General features: G+C 40.3%; 1 protein-coding gene across 9 annotated transcripts in view; it reads right to left on the bottom strand.

The window, feature by feature from the left end:
• Nucleotides 1-13,506, bottom strand: part of FRMD4B (FERM domain containing 4B) — a 335,623-nt gene that overhangs the window by 67,570 nt on the left and 254,547 nt on the right. For all 9 annotated transcript variants that reach the window (XM_079933823.1, XM_079933827.1, XM_079933826.1 and 6 more), the window contains 2 exons: nucleotides 2,297-2,353; nucleotides 1,473-1,495 (listed from right to left, as the gene is read on the bottom strand). In XM_079933823.1, coding sequence (XP_079789949.1) covers nucleotides 1,473-1,495; nucleotides 2,297-2,353 — 80 coding nt within the window. The remainder of the gene's footprint in view (nucleotides 1-1,472; nucleotides 1,496-2,296; nucleotides 2,354-13,506) is intronic.

Raw genomic sequence — 13,506 nt, forward strand, 5'->3', positions numbered from 1 at the left:
AGATGGGACAGGATGATAATGATGAGGGCAATAATGATACTATAATAGTTAATAATAATAGCCAAAGCGTATAGAGAGCTTGCTACATGCCAGATACCGCCCTGGGCAATGTTTACATACAATTAATCTCACAACAGACCTACGAAGGAGGTACCATTTTCCTGATGAGGAAATGAAGCTCAGAGGGTGTCCATCACACGCTTGACCGGGAGAAAGTGGGGGAGGAAGGGTTAGCGGTTCACAGACCGCAGAGGCTGAGCTGTTGGCTCAGAAGCCCTCATTTATAAATCAACTTCAGACTCACCCCCTACACGATGGAATTCCTCACATATCTGATCTTCCTAGGAAACATGGCTCCTCCAGGGAAGACAACAGTGGAGAACACAGCCGCTCTTGATGTTAATGACCTAGAGACTAATTTATCCTCTTTTCATGCTCTGACATTTTCTTTTAATTAAAAAAAGTTCGGTGTTCATTGATCTTTATGAGTCCTTCAAAGCATATTTCCTAATCTAAAATTTTTTAAAAAATAATATAGCACAAAACAGAGCTAAAAGGAGAGTGTGGTGAGTGGATCATGGCGTGCTAAGTGGAAGCCTCAGTCATTCTACCGCATTAAATGGGCAGATGTGGAAAGTGCTTGGAGTTTCTGAGGTGAAGCATGACTCCATGAGTGGACGTTTTCAAGCTTGGAAGGCATTACTTGGTTATCAGCCTGTTCAGCACACTAGTCAAAGCCTTGGCTGGGAATGAGTACTAGTTGATCTGTAAATAATCTACAGGTAAAGGTTAACCAGCAGTGGAACATTAACACTGTAGAGGCGAGGCTTTGTGGGTCGTTGGCCTGTGAGCTGCTTCGAATTGGAGGTCTTGCCTCCACCTTTAACCCTTTCTACTACCCCCACGCAACTATTGCATTAAAAGAACAGAATGGAGCAGATAGAGGGTGAATTCAAATATAAACACTCTCTGACGATTTGGCCAGTTAGGCAGTTAGAACCAGTAAGTGCCTCGGTGGCCACAATACAACTGTTAGGTCAAATATATGAAGGGTGAGGCCCCTTTAGGGCAGCTGCAAAAAGAAAGCCCCTATTAATCCCTTAACTAAGCAGCTGATGGATTTAATCTTTTTGTGCTTATGGTATAATTCTTTAAACACAGGATTATTATAAATTTAAAGAATCAGCACGGGCTACCCAAGTTTTTTATAGATTTCTTCGTCTTGCTCACAGATGATGGAAAATAGAACTTTGGAGGACTTCTGAGTACAATCTGCTGTCACTCTGGCTTGCAAAGCTTCATTCCCGGATTCATTCACAAAAAGAATAGGTCTCTATTTGAAGAGGAAAGAGACCTCAGTCTCTCGCCTGGGGATCTACTTTCTTTTGCTTTGCATCCATTGTTATTTAAAATAGCATTAAAAGATTCAGCTAGGGTTATTTTGCATAGTAATATTCGAAAAGGAACCATACCTGGTGTAATCCCCTTTGGCTTCCTGAAATAAAAAACAAATATAGATGATCAATTTGTATTGATGGTGATTAAGCTAAAAGAATTGTACTCCTGATCATTTTCCCCTCTTAAAATGCCTGAGTTTTGTTTTGAAAACTTTTTCACAAGGAACACCTTCCCTACATATGACCCTGGAGAAGAATGTGGCATTTAAGAAATCGTTATTACCCAATAATTATTTCTTGTTTTTAACAGAAGAGACAAATCTATCTGAAAAAGCATAGATGATTATTTCTCCTTTAATGTTCTGAAGATCACGAGATAAAGGCCTGTCCTTCGGAGCAGCACACTTTTTAGTCTGGCCTCAGACTGTTTAAACCATGACACAGGTAAATCAACACATGCCATTTGTTTTCTTTTTCTAAACCAGCATGGAACACACTGCTTTTTCAGCTACGTGTGCCTTTAAGAATTAAAGGGCTCTTTAACTCCACCTCAAGAAAAAGTATACAAAAGTTACTAAATTTAAATGCAAATTACAGCTGTTGTAACAACTGCAGCCTCCCAAATTCAAGCCACCGGGAGCTCTTTGCCAGCAATACGGTCTTAACTCTTCTTCCTCAGTGAAGTCTAAGTTTCATTTTCTTCTGAGACATATCACACTCTCGCTCATGCAATCCACACTAAAACAGAAAACAGTGGCTCACATCTTATACTGGCAAACAACCAGAAGGCTTTAAAAAGCCGTCAGCCACTGGCCCATGCAAAAGATTCAGAAGGGCAGGCAGTTCACAAAACCCAACAAACAAAAGAAGCGGGTAAGAGGCAGTTTGTCAGTTCTTACCTGTAAAATAAGCGCCGCTAACCTGAAGATAGTTTCGCTGTCTACTTCGATTTGCCCCTGTCGGTGGAAAAGGAAAGCATCACTGAACACAGGCTGCCCTAGGTCGTAGCAAATGGCTGTGGAGTTGGGGAAGCTGTCACAGCTTGGTACCTTCAGTTTAGGATTGAACGCAGATCATACCATTGCAGGGGGAAGGGAGGGGGGCGTGGAGAGACGTATCCAGGGTTAAGGGGAAGCCACATTGTGTGTGTGTGTGTGTGTGTGTGTGTGTGTGTGTGTGTGTGTGAGAGAGAGAGAGAGAGAGAGAGAGAGAGAGAGGGAGAGAGGGCGCGCGCGCCAGCACTTTAATTAGCTGTGGGAAATTGTGTTTTGAGAGCAGTATTCTGGAAGGAACACACATGACTTTGAAACTGAAAATTCAGACAGCTTCTAAATGAATAATTTTTACCTCTCTAAGTTCATTTTGAAGCTCTGCTTTTCTTAGATTAGTTTGCTCAGTGTTTTCCTGTGTCATAGCAGTTATTTTGGTACACACACAATGCAAATATTATAAAAAATATAAGTTCTACTTCTGTGTCAATGAGACATTATTGAATTAATATTTATACTCTTGTAGAGAAAATGTAAGCCTTAAGAACAGGTTACAAGGCTTCCCTGGCGCAGTGGATAAGAATCTGCCTGTCAATGCAGGGGACACGAGTTCGATCCCTGGTCCGGGAAGATCCCGCATGCCACGGAGCAACTAAGCCCGTGCGCCAAAACTACTGAGCCCGTGTGCCTAGAGCCCGTGCTCCTCAACAAGAGAAGCCACCGTAATGAGAAGCCCGTGCACCGCAACGAAGAGTAGCCCCCTGCTCGCTGCAACTAGAGAAAGCCCACGCACATCAATGAAGACCCAATGCAGCCAAAAACAAATAAATTAATTAAAAATTAAAAAAAGAACCAGTTACAGAAAATGCTCGAGATAAAAATTCTGTTGCTTTATACTGAAGTTTGATGAACCCTAATTTATCATTTTTCCATGATTTTATTTTATTTTTTCTATTTTTTAACATTTTCATTCCCAGAAGGAAATCTGGTACTCACTCGACCCTCCCCCCCACCACTTTATTTATTTATTTATTTATTTTTAATATTTTATTTATTTATTTTTGGCTGCGTTGGGTCTTCGTTGCTGTGCACAGGCTTTCTCTAGTTGCGGCGAGCGGAGGCTACTCTTCATTGCGGTGCGCAGGCTTCTCATTGTGGTGGCTTCTCTTGTTGCGGAGCACGGGCTCTAGGCGCACGGGCTTCAGTAGTTGTGGCTCACGGGCTCTAGAGCACAGGCTCAGTAGTTGTGGTGCACAGGCTTAGTTGCTCCACGTAATGTGGGATCTTCCCGGACCAGGGACGGAAACCCATGTCCCCTGCATTGGCAGATGGATTCTTAACCATTGCACCACCAGGGAAGCCCTCCACTATTTTATTTTTTCAGCCTTTAAGATCCCAAAGAAAAATAGGAGTTTGAGGCTGTAACTAACAGGAATACTTCTTCAGGTGCCTGGTACAGATGCATAACTGTGTCGGGGTATTGCCTCTATCAATAACACTCACATGCACCTTCATTTATTTTGTTAAATGTGATGACATATGTAAATATCATTATTGCATTATGGGATAAATTACAACATTGAGTAGTAGAGCGGGGTCTTTATTAAAAAAATTTTTTTTTTGGGTGAGATGCTAGCTTATAAGCATTAACACATGCTAAAACAATTCCATATAACCCCCTCCTTGCATAAATCCTATATAATTAGTACTTGAAAGTGCATAGTGTTTAAGAACATGGGTCTGGAAGTTGCCCTACACTTTTTTTTCTTTCTTCTTTCTACCTGTTGAATCTGAGCTGGAGAGTTTTCTAATTATACCAAGTGCATCAGTGGTGAGTAATTAAGTAGTTTTAAAGTAAATGCACACTAGGTAGGTTTATAGAAGCAGTTAGCTCAGTGAGAATTTCTGGAAGGTTTATGCTTTTCTCTCAAGTGGCCAAGTGATTTGATCGGGCTTCTCAAAAAAACAACAAGAACAACAAAAAAAAACCCCAAAACTAATAATAATTCTTTTAGAAGCCATAAAATAAAATAAACAAACCCCAAACCTGGGATATTACAATGTCAACAGTGATAATTACCTGTTTCCCTTATATTTCATCCTCCAACAACTAAGTATCCCTTCTGAAACCTGAGGCAGTGGATCTGCTTCAAAGTTTTTCGCTTCAAAAGCTGACAGGCCCAGAGCCTTGGAATTCAAAGCTCGCCTATAATCTCTAGAAACAGATTATAAAATCAAAGAGAAGCCAGGTTGATTGCAGAAATCAATTGCCCTCTGTCTTTCAGGCAAGAGACAGTCATTTTCTAATCTGGTGAAAGATGATGAAGCAGTTAATCCAACAGGTGAGGTGGGTGTTGATCGAGATTAAATTTTAGAAAAGCTAAATTCCTTATCTTCAAAGAAATAGAAACTCATGTGGGGCATAGGGGTGAGGGCTTCACAGGGGAACTCAAGAACATGTTTGAGTTTAAATTAGACCTGAACTCGTTAAAGTCAAATCTGTCTTAAAATCAGAGAGAAGAGGGGAAGTGCGTTAGTTCAAATATTTTTTTAAAAAAACTGAAGATGAATAAAGTATATTGAAAATTATTGCCAACTCCTCTGACACCCTGGGACCCCTTTGCGTCCTCAGAACCTTAGATGAGTCACTGGAACAATATTTTAGACACCAACTTTTCAGTTTAGTAAATTAAAAGACCTCAAACAGATACTCTTAAGGAAGTTGCCAAATATTTCTCTACATTGGAAGGGTCATCAAATATTAAAAATGCTGAAATGAGGAGCTAAAGCATGCAAAGTACCAGGCTCAGACAGCTCCAGGGGAGAGGGCAGGCAAATACGAAGCTTGCCTGTGGACTTTTTCACCTACACCAGTGGCCCCGACACAATTCTGGTGGAGGAAGGCCATGGTGGGACGGAACAGTAGGGCCTTTGAGAAATCTCGTTCCAGGAAGAGAGGAAAATGAGTGGTTTGGCAAAGTCCCACATTCTTTTACACATCTTAGGCCCCACCTCACCTTTCAGTTAACCACTCTTCTGGAAATACAAGGCAACATATTTTAAGTTCTAAAACTGACTGTCAAGGTTACCTGACTTGTGCGTGGAGTTCACCAAACAATGGATTCATCAAGAAAATACTGTTTTGCCTGGTTCTCAGCGATTTCATATGGTGAAATTTAATTAAGACTTGTACAGAACTCTGGAGTTTCATGTCTGAAGGGTAAAACTTCTTTAGAAACTGCAGTCTGCTCTTGGATAGAACATTTCCTTTACTTACAACCATGGCAACCGAGGTAACCTTATAGGTACTGGGAAAGCTAACACTTGAGAAAGGGATCACCTCAAAGGCAGAGGTAATGGGATCCTTCAGTGGGTTTCCATGATTGTCAAGGATAAACAAAGAGAAGCAGAGGAGTGAAGCAGGGGATGTGGCTGAGTGCACAGAGGTAACGTGAAACAGTATCAAGTGCTGGTGCTATACTCCCAAAGCTCATTTAACAGGATTATGGATCCAATCACGAGGTCACTGGGTTCAGGCTCCACCTTCGACATCTCACTTTTGGTCCTTGACTTGTTGGCTCAGTTGGCCAAGACATCATGCTAATGAGGTGACCTCTAGGTTTTGACTCCCAAGTAGGAAAGCAGAATAAAAGAAAGTTTTAGAACTTGAAAGGGACTTTTGTGAAAATATGACTCCTATGATTTTACAGATGATGGCACTGAGGGCCAGGGGCAAGAAGTGAACTACTCAATCCTGCAGCACATGTTGACTCTGGACTCTTTCGACTTTACCGTGCTTTAGTTAACGCCAGTGCAAATCTCACCAGGAATGTCCTAAAGGCATGCTTTTGGTAAAAATTGGAATCAGGTTAAGATCAGAAAAATGACTCCAAATGCCACCTCCACTCTTGGTAGGATAGTATGTCACCATCAAACATACACACTCACATAGAATGGGAAAACTATTTCTGAAGACCCATTCTGCATTTTCTGTATTGATGTATTGATAGGACTCCTATTCTGCACTATAGCAATGAACATTCATAACTTGGTCACAAATACTTCAGATGGAGAACTACTTGACAAAACGTTGAGAAACCTCCATTTGTTTCCAAGTCTACTACTAATCATCTATTTAAGGGTTAAGTCTACCAAAAAACAAAACAAAAACAACCTGTAGAACACCAACAAATAAATGTAGAAGAAATGAAGAGATAAAAAGAATTACAATTTGCAACAGTCATAGTACTAATTGATTCAGGCAGTACTTTTCAATAAGTAAAAGCTATTGGGTGAAAGTTAGATGAGAAACAGAATATTTACATAATCGCAAAGGATCTCTCCATAGGGGAGAATTAATTACAAAGGGGAAATGGTAATTTTTCAATGGTGAAACCTGACAGACACCATCTTAACCAAGGGATGAGATATCACCAATAACTGGGAAGACCAGCATCATGTGCCTTCTGATACGTTCTGAGAAGGATATAACTTCATCTACATGCAGTGCTGTGCTGCTAAATGTAAATGTTTCACAACCAGAAATGCGGGAGGGGGTACAAGCTCTGATGTGTAGCATTTGTTGATTTCCATGGTGTGAACATTCCCACCATGGCTGATTTCAAGCTACCGGTATGACATTACAGAACATGGAGCTGCGAAGAGATGTGACAACTGGCTCTCATAGATGGTACTAACTGGTTCTAGCACACCGCTGGGTAGTATTCCTGCCAAAAATACATCACTAGATCTAATCATGAGAAACCTTGAGACAGAAATCTGGCCCATACTCTTCAAAAATGTCTGTGTGATGAATGCCAGAGGAAGGCTGAGGAGCTGTTTGAAAGCAAAGGAGACTAAAGAGTTATAACAACTAAATGCAGTCTGTTATCCTGGATCAAGAGGAAAAGTTGTTATAAAGGCACTACTGATACAACTGGATTGCATATTAGGCAACAGCATAGGTTCAATGTTAAATGTTCTGAATGTGATCATTGTTATATGGGTCTGTAAGAGATGTCCGTTATCCTAAGAAAGATACCGTGAAACATTTAGGGGTAAACAGTGTAACTTACTCTCAAATGGTTCAGAAAAAAATTACACACATTTGGAGGTGGGGGAGATAGAGAGAGCACCAGTACAAGTGTGGAAAATGTCAACAACTGGTGAAGTTGGTTTGATAGACATACATTTTGTGTGTGTCTGTGTGTGTGCTATTCTTGCAACTCTTTTGTAAGTTTGAAATTATTTCAAAATAAAAAGCTTGTTAAAAAATTGATGTATTTTCCGGGAGGGTTGGATATCTATTTGTCTCGACTGCCTCGTACCCCAACCCCCTTTCTGAACAGAATATCCCATTCTTTTGGAGAATTGCTTCTCTCCTTACTGGATCTAATGGAAATACAATCATCCTTCTGTGGGCAAGTGATGGAAGAGGGTTCAAAGACCTTCCTAGGGATTTTCCAAATTAGAACTAAGGGAAGAAAGCTCTCTCCCTCTGGAGGTGACATTGGGAAGATGTGAACCAGAGACAATCAGTGACTACAGATGGACAGAAAGGGGCTTCTTAACATTGGTGGTCAACTGTGTCCACTGCTGAGCTGGGCCAGACTTCAAAGTCTGGTTAAAGTTCAAAAATTGTCGAGAACGATGCCTTGGATGCTGCTTCTATGCTCTCACCTCAGTTTACCAGTAAGCCTGCAAACAGTGCAAAGAACCAATGGGATAAGGACACAAATGAGTGAGTTGATACAGCTCCTGGGAGCCTCTCTAACACCTTCTGTGGACACATCTACATGGAAGGAAGACTCTGCCAGGCCAGAGAAGCCCAGAGCGATGGGCTGACTAGTTTTTATACAATTTGGCTGGGGGAGAGGCCGCATCAACACTTAATACCTACCTACCGTCTAACAAGGCAGCTCTTGCTAGGCCATAGAAACATACTTCCCTGGGCAATTTCCTATTTTCTAGGGGTTATCATGCCCCTAGAAGGCCAGGCCATAATTACTACACCTGCACTCCCTCCTCCCCCTAGGTAAATAAGCCAGTACTTTCTCCTTTTCCATCCAAGCTAGCTGTGAGAGGCAATGTTTATGGAGGATGGTCTCAGTGAATACTACACGTTCGTTCTTTCAGAGCAGCATTTTGCAACCTCACTACAGTTGACATTTTGAGTTAGATAATTCCTTACTGGGGGGAGGGGCTGTCCTGTGCACTATAGGGTAGTAAACAGCATTCCTGGCCTCTGCTCACTAGAGTCTAGTAGCAGCCTCCTCACCAGCTGTGACAACCAAAAATGTCTCCAGAGATGGCCAAAGGGTTCCTTTTGGCACCCCAATTGAGAACCATTGCTCTAGATTCACTAAGTTTATTCTTGGATTAAGCTAGAATCATCAGAAACCTACAAAACTGAGCCATAAGGTTTCCCGAGGTAAAACTCCTTTTTTGGTATGATTTATTTATTTTATTTTTAAATTTATTTTTGGCTGCTTTGGGTCTTCGTTGCTGCACGCAGGCTTTCTCTAGTTGCGGCAAGCGGGGGCTACTCTTCATTGCAGTGTGCAGGCTTCTCATTGTGGTGGCTTCTCTTGTTGCAGAGCACAGGCTCTAGGCACATGAGCTTTAGTAGTTGTGGCTCGTGGGCTCTAGAGCACAGGCTCAGTAGTTGTGGCTCGTGGGCTCTAGAGCACAGGCTCAGTAGTTGTGGCGCATGGGCTTAGCTGCTCCACGGCATGTGGGATCTTCCTAGACCAGGGATCGAACCCGTGTCCTCCGCACTGGCAGGCGGATTCTTAACCACTGTGCCACCAGGGAAGCCCAAAACTGCTTTTTAGAAACTGTGTTCTGGCATCACTCCCCTGGCTTATGTTGAGAAACAACGTAAGAAACAACCCTCAGAAACTCATTATTTTAATAACTTTAGGTGTGTTGTTCAGGACATAGTTCATTACCTCATATAATATCACTTTACAAGGACACATGGGAGCAGTTTCTGATTTTTAGGACCAGTGATAATTGTTCCTTCGAGCAGCTGCTTTGTTTTTACCTTAATGACCACTGTGCGTTATGTAAGTGATCATAACTTCCTCTGAGCTTTGGCTCGTAAGAGAAGTTGAATTTCAAATTTGTGGGCTAAATGCTTTATACTCACCATGCTGAATTTTTTTATAAAATATTTATTTATTTATTTGGCTGTGTCGGGTCTTAGTTGCGGCACGCGGGCTTAGATGCCCCACGGCATGTGGGATCTTAGATCCCAGACCAAGGATCGAACCTGCATCCCCTGCATTGGAAGGAAGATTCCTAATCACTGGACCACCAGGGGAGTTCCATGCTCAATGTTTTATACTAAGCTTAACCTTGGCAGCATCTAATTATTTCCGCCTTTATTTTCTCACAAATAATTCTGGTTTCATCAGTTAACATATCTTAGTGTTTTTTTTCCTTTTTATTGACGTATATACAGTAAAACGCACAACTCTTACTGTGCAGCTCGATGACTTTGATGTGTGAATATACTCATATAACCATCACCTGAATCAAGATATCAAACATGCTTACTAATTTTTCATCTTAGGGAAAGGTATATATGTTTATAAACCACATCATATCAAAAAATTACTTTTGCTAATAAGAAAGGTACAAAATAATACTGCAAAATTGTTTCAGTTTGCAGTTTTTTGATTACTAACCAACTTGAGTATTTCCCTTGCAATTGCCTATTATTTGCTATTGCCTATCTGTGAAATGACCCTTTGTTCACTTATCTACTTGAGAGTTTATGTTCAACTTGAGTTACCAATATTAACGCTTTGTCTTGTTTATGGGGCAGAAATTGTGTCCTTCAATCTCATCCCCTCTGATGTGCTCTCTCCTCCTGTGAAGTCAGATTGGACTTGGCCCTCCCACATTGGAAGAATCTATGGGGTCCTGAGTAAGTAAATTTTTCTGAAACTCACTCAGTTCCTCCTCTGCAAAATGGGGAATGATAATATTGAATTTACTGAGTTGTTTAGAGCATAAAGTATAAAATATAAAGCACTTACCATGAAGGGTAGCCCCCAAAGACTCTCAATGTTATTCTCTCTGCACTGTTTACCATGCTGCTTCTTACATCCTTATATATCATTATATATATGGTTCTCTACTTTGTTCTGGGACATGGTTCAATTTTTGTGTAGTTCCATAACATTTAATCATTCTTCCTTTATAATATGTCTCAGTATCTGATATGACAAAGGCTTTAACTTTCCATAATAATATTTGCCATTCTTTTCCATTTATGTTTTTAAAGAAATTTTAAAAATAATCTTGTCAAGTTTTTAAAAAGATATAGTAATTTGCCTTCCTCTTTGGAACCAAAATAAGTATCTACTGAAATTGCTCTACAGAGATCATAAAGTTTTATGATATACCATGAAGATCACACACAACCTGGTTTAGGATTAATAATTGTTTTTTTTGTATTTTCCAACATAAATAGGCCACTTTTTTCATTCTGTTAATCTCGTTATCATTGTGTAGGATATTATTTTTAGTGTATTTAACTTGTATTCAACTTCTTCACCAAAGCCAATAATGCCAATAAACTTTAGTTAGTTTATTTCCATTTCCTAGGCACCTAGCAAAATTGTCTCCAAATAATATTTTGGTGCAGTTCTTTTCAATGTATGGTGGTATAACTGATTGCACTGAATAAAGCAGACATTTTACTTAACACATCAAAACAGCACTCCTCCCATACACTGCTGGTGGACCAACTTAAGTTACTTCTGGACTAACTTTTTGGCAAGGTCCACTAAAGTGTAACATACACATGCACTATGACCCAGCAATTTTGCTCCTAGGTATACACCTAATAGATATGTTTACAGATGTCCACTAAAGGGCAGGCACTTGGATCCTCATGGCAGCACTACTTATAATAACCAAATACTGCAAAGCTACCCAAATGTCCATTTATGTAAATGAACTGTGGTATACTCATACTCTGGACTACCATTCAGCAGGGAAAATGACTAAGCTGGCTGTAACGACACACAACATGAATGAATCTCAAAAACATAATTTGAGCAAAAGAAGCCATATATTAAAAAAGCATATACTGTATAACTTCAGTTCTATAAAATACAAAGTCAGCCCAAACTAATAAATACTATTAAAAGTCATGGTAGTGGGGGGATTAATGACTGGAAGAACATGCTAGGGGCTTCTCAGGTGCTGGTAATGTTTTGTTTCCTTGATAGTGGTACTAGTTGCACAGATGTGTTCAATCTGTGAAAGTTCATTGAGCTGCACAATTACATTATATACACTTTTCCATGTGTATACTTCAATATAAAGTTAAGAAAAAAAAAATAAAACACAGAACCACTGATCTTTCCTCAGCCTTTCCCATCTTACTTAATGTCAGTTTCATCCTAAGTTGCTTGGTCCAAGATCTCCATGGTACCATTGGGCACAGAGTCGGGCAGTGCGCAACCTGTGCAACTGTATTTGGTGACCCTGTTTGCACCTTCTAATGCAGTATAACCTTATTTATCTTCTTTATTGTCTTTATCCCTATCTACCATCACCTCTGCCTAATAAGTAAGCTCCTTAGGGCATGGGTTTTCACCTATTTTGACCCTAGCTATACCTCCAGGACCACTTGGCACACAGCAGGTACTCAAAACATTTGTAGAATATCAACTAAAAGAGTAGTGAAGGAAAATGTCGATGGGTGTATTATTATCTTTCCTTTTTAAAAAGGGAATGCTTCTTATGTTTCTCGATTCACTATACAGTTGATTTGCCTTGATTTTCAACTCAGAATAAGGAATCCTAGCTTTCTGAACTATGAGAACATAGCTCAGGCTTTATCAGCTATGGGAACTGTTAGCATAGTACCTAGTTATCAAGGATATATATATATATATATGCAAGAATATATATATATATGCAAACTTATCAAAAAATCTTTTACTTTTCTGGCATCACTTTCTAAAAATGTAAAAGGAAAATAATATATCTGTCCCCCAACTTCACAGAGTTTTGAGGAAAAAAAAGAAAAATGAGCTATAAAGATGCTTTCAGGGCTTCCCTGGTGGCGCAGTGGTTCAGAGTCCGCCTGCCGATGCAGGGGACACGGGTTCTTGCCCCGGTCGCGGAAGATCCCACATGCCGCAGAGCGGCTGGGCCCATGAGCCATGGCCGCTGAGCCTGTGCTTCCAGGGCCTGTGCTCCGGAACAGGAGGGGCCACAACAGTGAGAGGCCCGCGTACCACAAAAAAAAAAAAAAAAAGATGCTTTCAAAAACTAAAAAGCATTACAAGAAGAGCAAACAAGTACAGGTGTTTTGTGGGTGTGTATCACAGTTTCAAAGATATAAGCAGTAGGATCAAAGTATCTGGACAGACTGCTTCTCAGAAACTTGATCACAATGAACATGGGAACAAAGAGAAAGTTTATGAATTAGTGTTTGGTTGTGGGAGGATAATACAAGTGAATATACAGACATGGAAATGAGAAAGAAGGGAAAATGAATCAGATCATCTTTTCTCAAGGTGGAGCCCAGGTATGGTTTGTGCAATGCATGTTTCTTTTTGGTGGACAGGTGGTGCATATTTTTGTTCTTGAGATGAGGTTCCAACTAGTTTACATAGAAACCAGACCTTGGTTTCTAGATAGCATTCTCCACTGAAAGGAAAAACGGCTGATTCCAAGGCGATGGTAGTGGGAGCCTTTAGAGCATCAAAATGAATGAGAGAAGGGATTATAATATATTAAATAAAAAGAAATCCATGAGTCCATGTTGATAATAAAAACCATTTTTTTAAAAAGATGGAGAAGAAGGGAAAATTATTCTTTACCCATGAATGCTAAGAAATGTTGAAGGTGATAGAATTAGCAAATCACCATTTACAATCACCATATACCACAGTACTAACTGGCTTAGCCAAGATCACCACTGGAGACCAAGACCATTGGATCAAAGACTGTTGGGAAACAGGATGGTCAAACAGTCTCAAAGCGTTGACTCCAGACAAGTTGTTAATTACAAAGTGGAAAAGATGAAGAGAAATCTGGTAGATACCACCTTAACCAAAAACAAAGCTTACTAACGTTGCAAGCCTCCCTGT

The sequence above is a fragment of the Stenella coeruleoalba genome (assembly GCF_951394435.1).
Source record: "Stenella coeruleoalba genome assembly, chromosome: 10".
Classification (NCBI taxonomy): Eukaryota; Metazoa; Chordata; class Mammalia; order Artiodactyla; family Delphinidae; genus Stenella; species Stenella coeruleoalba.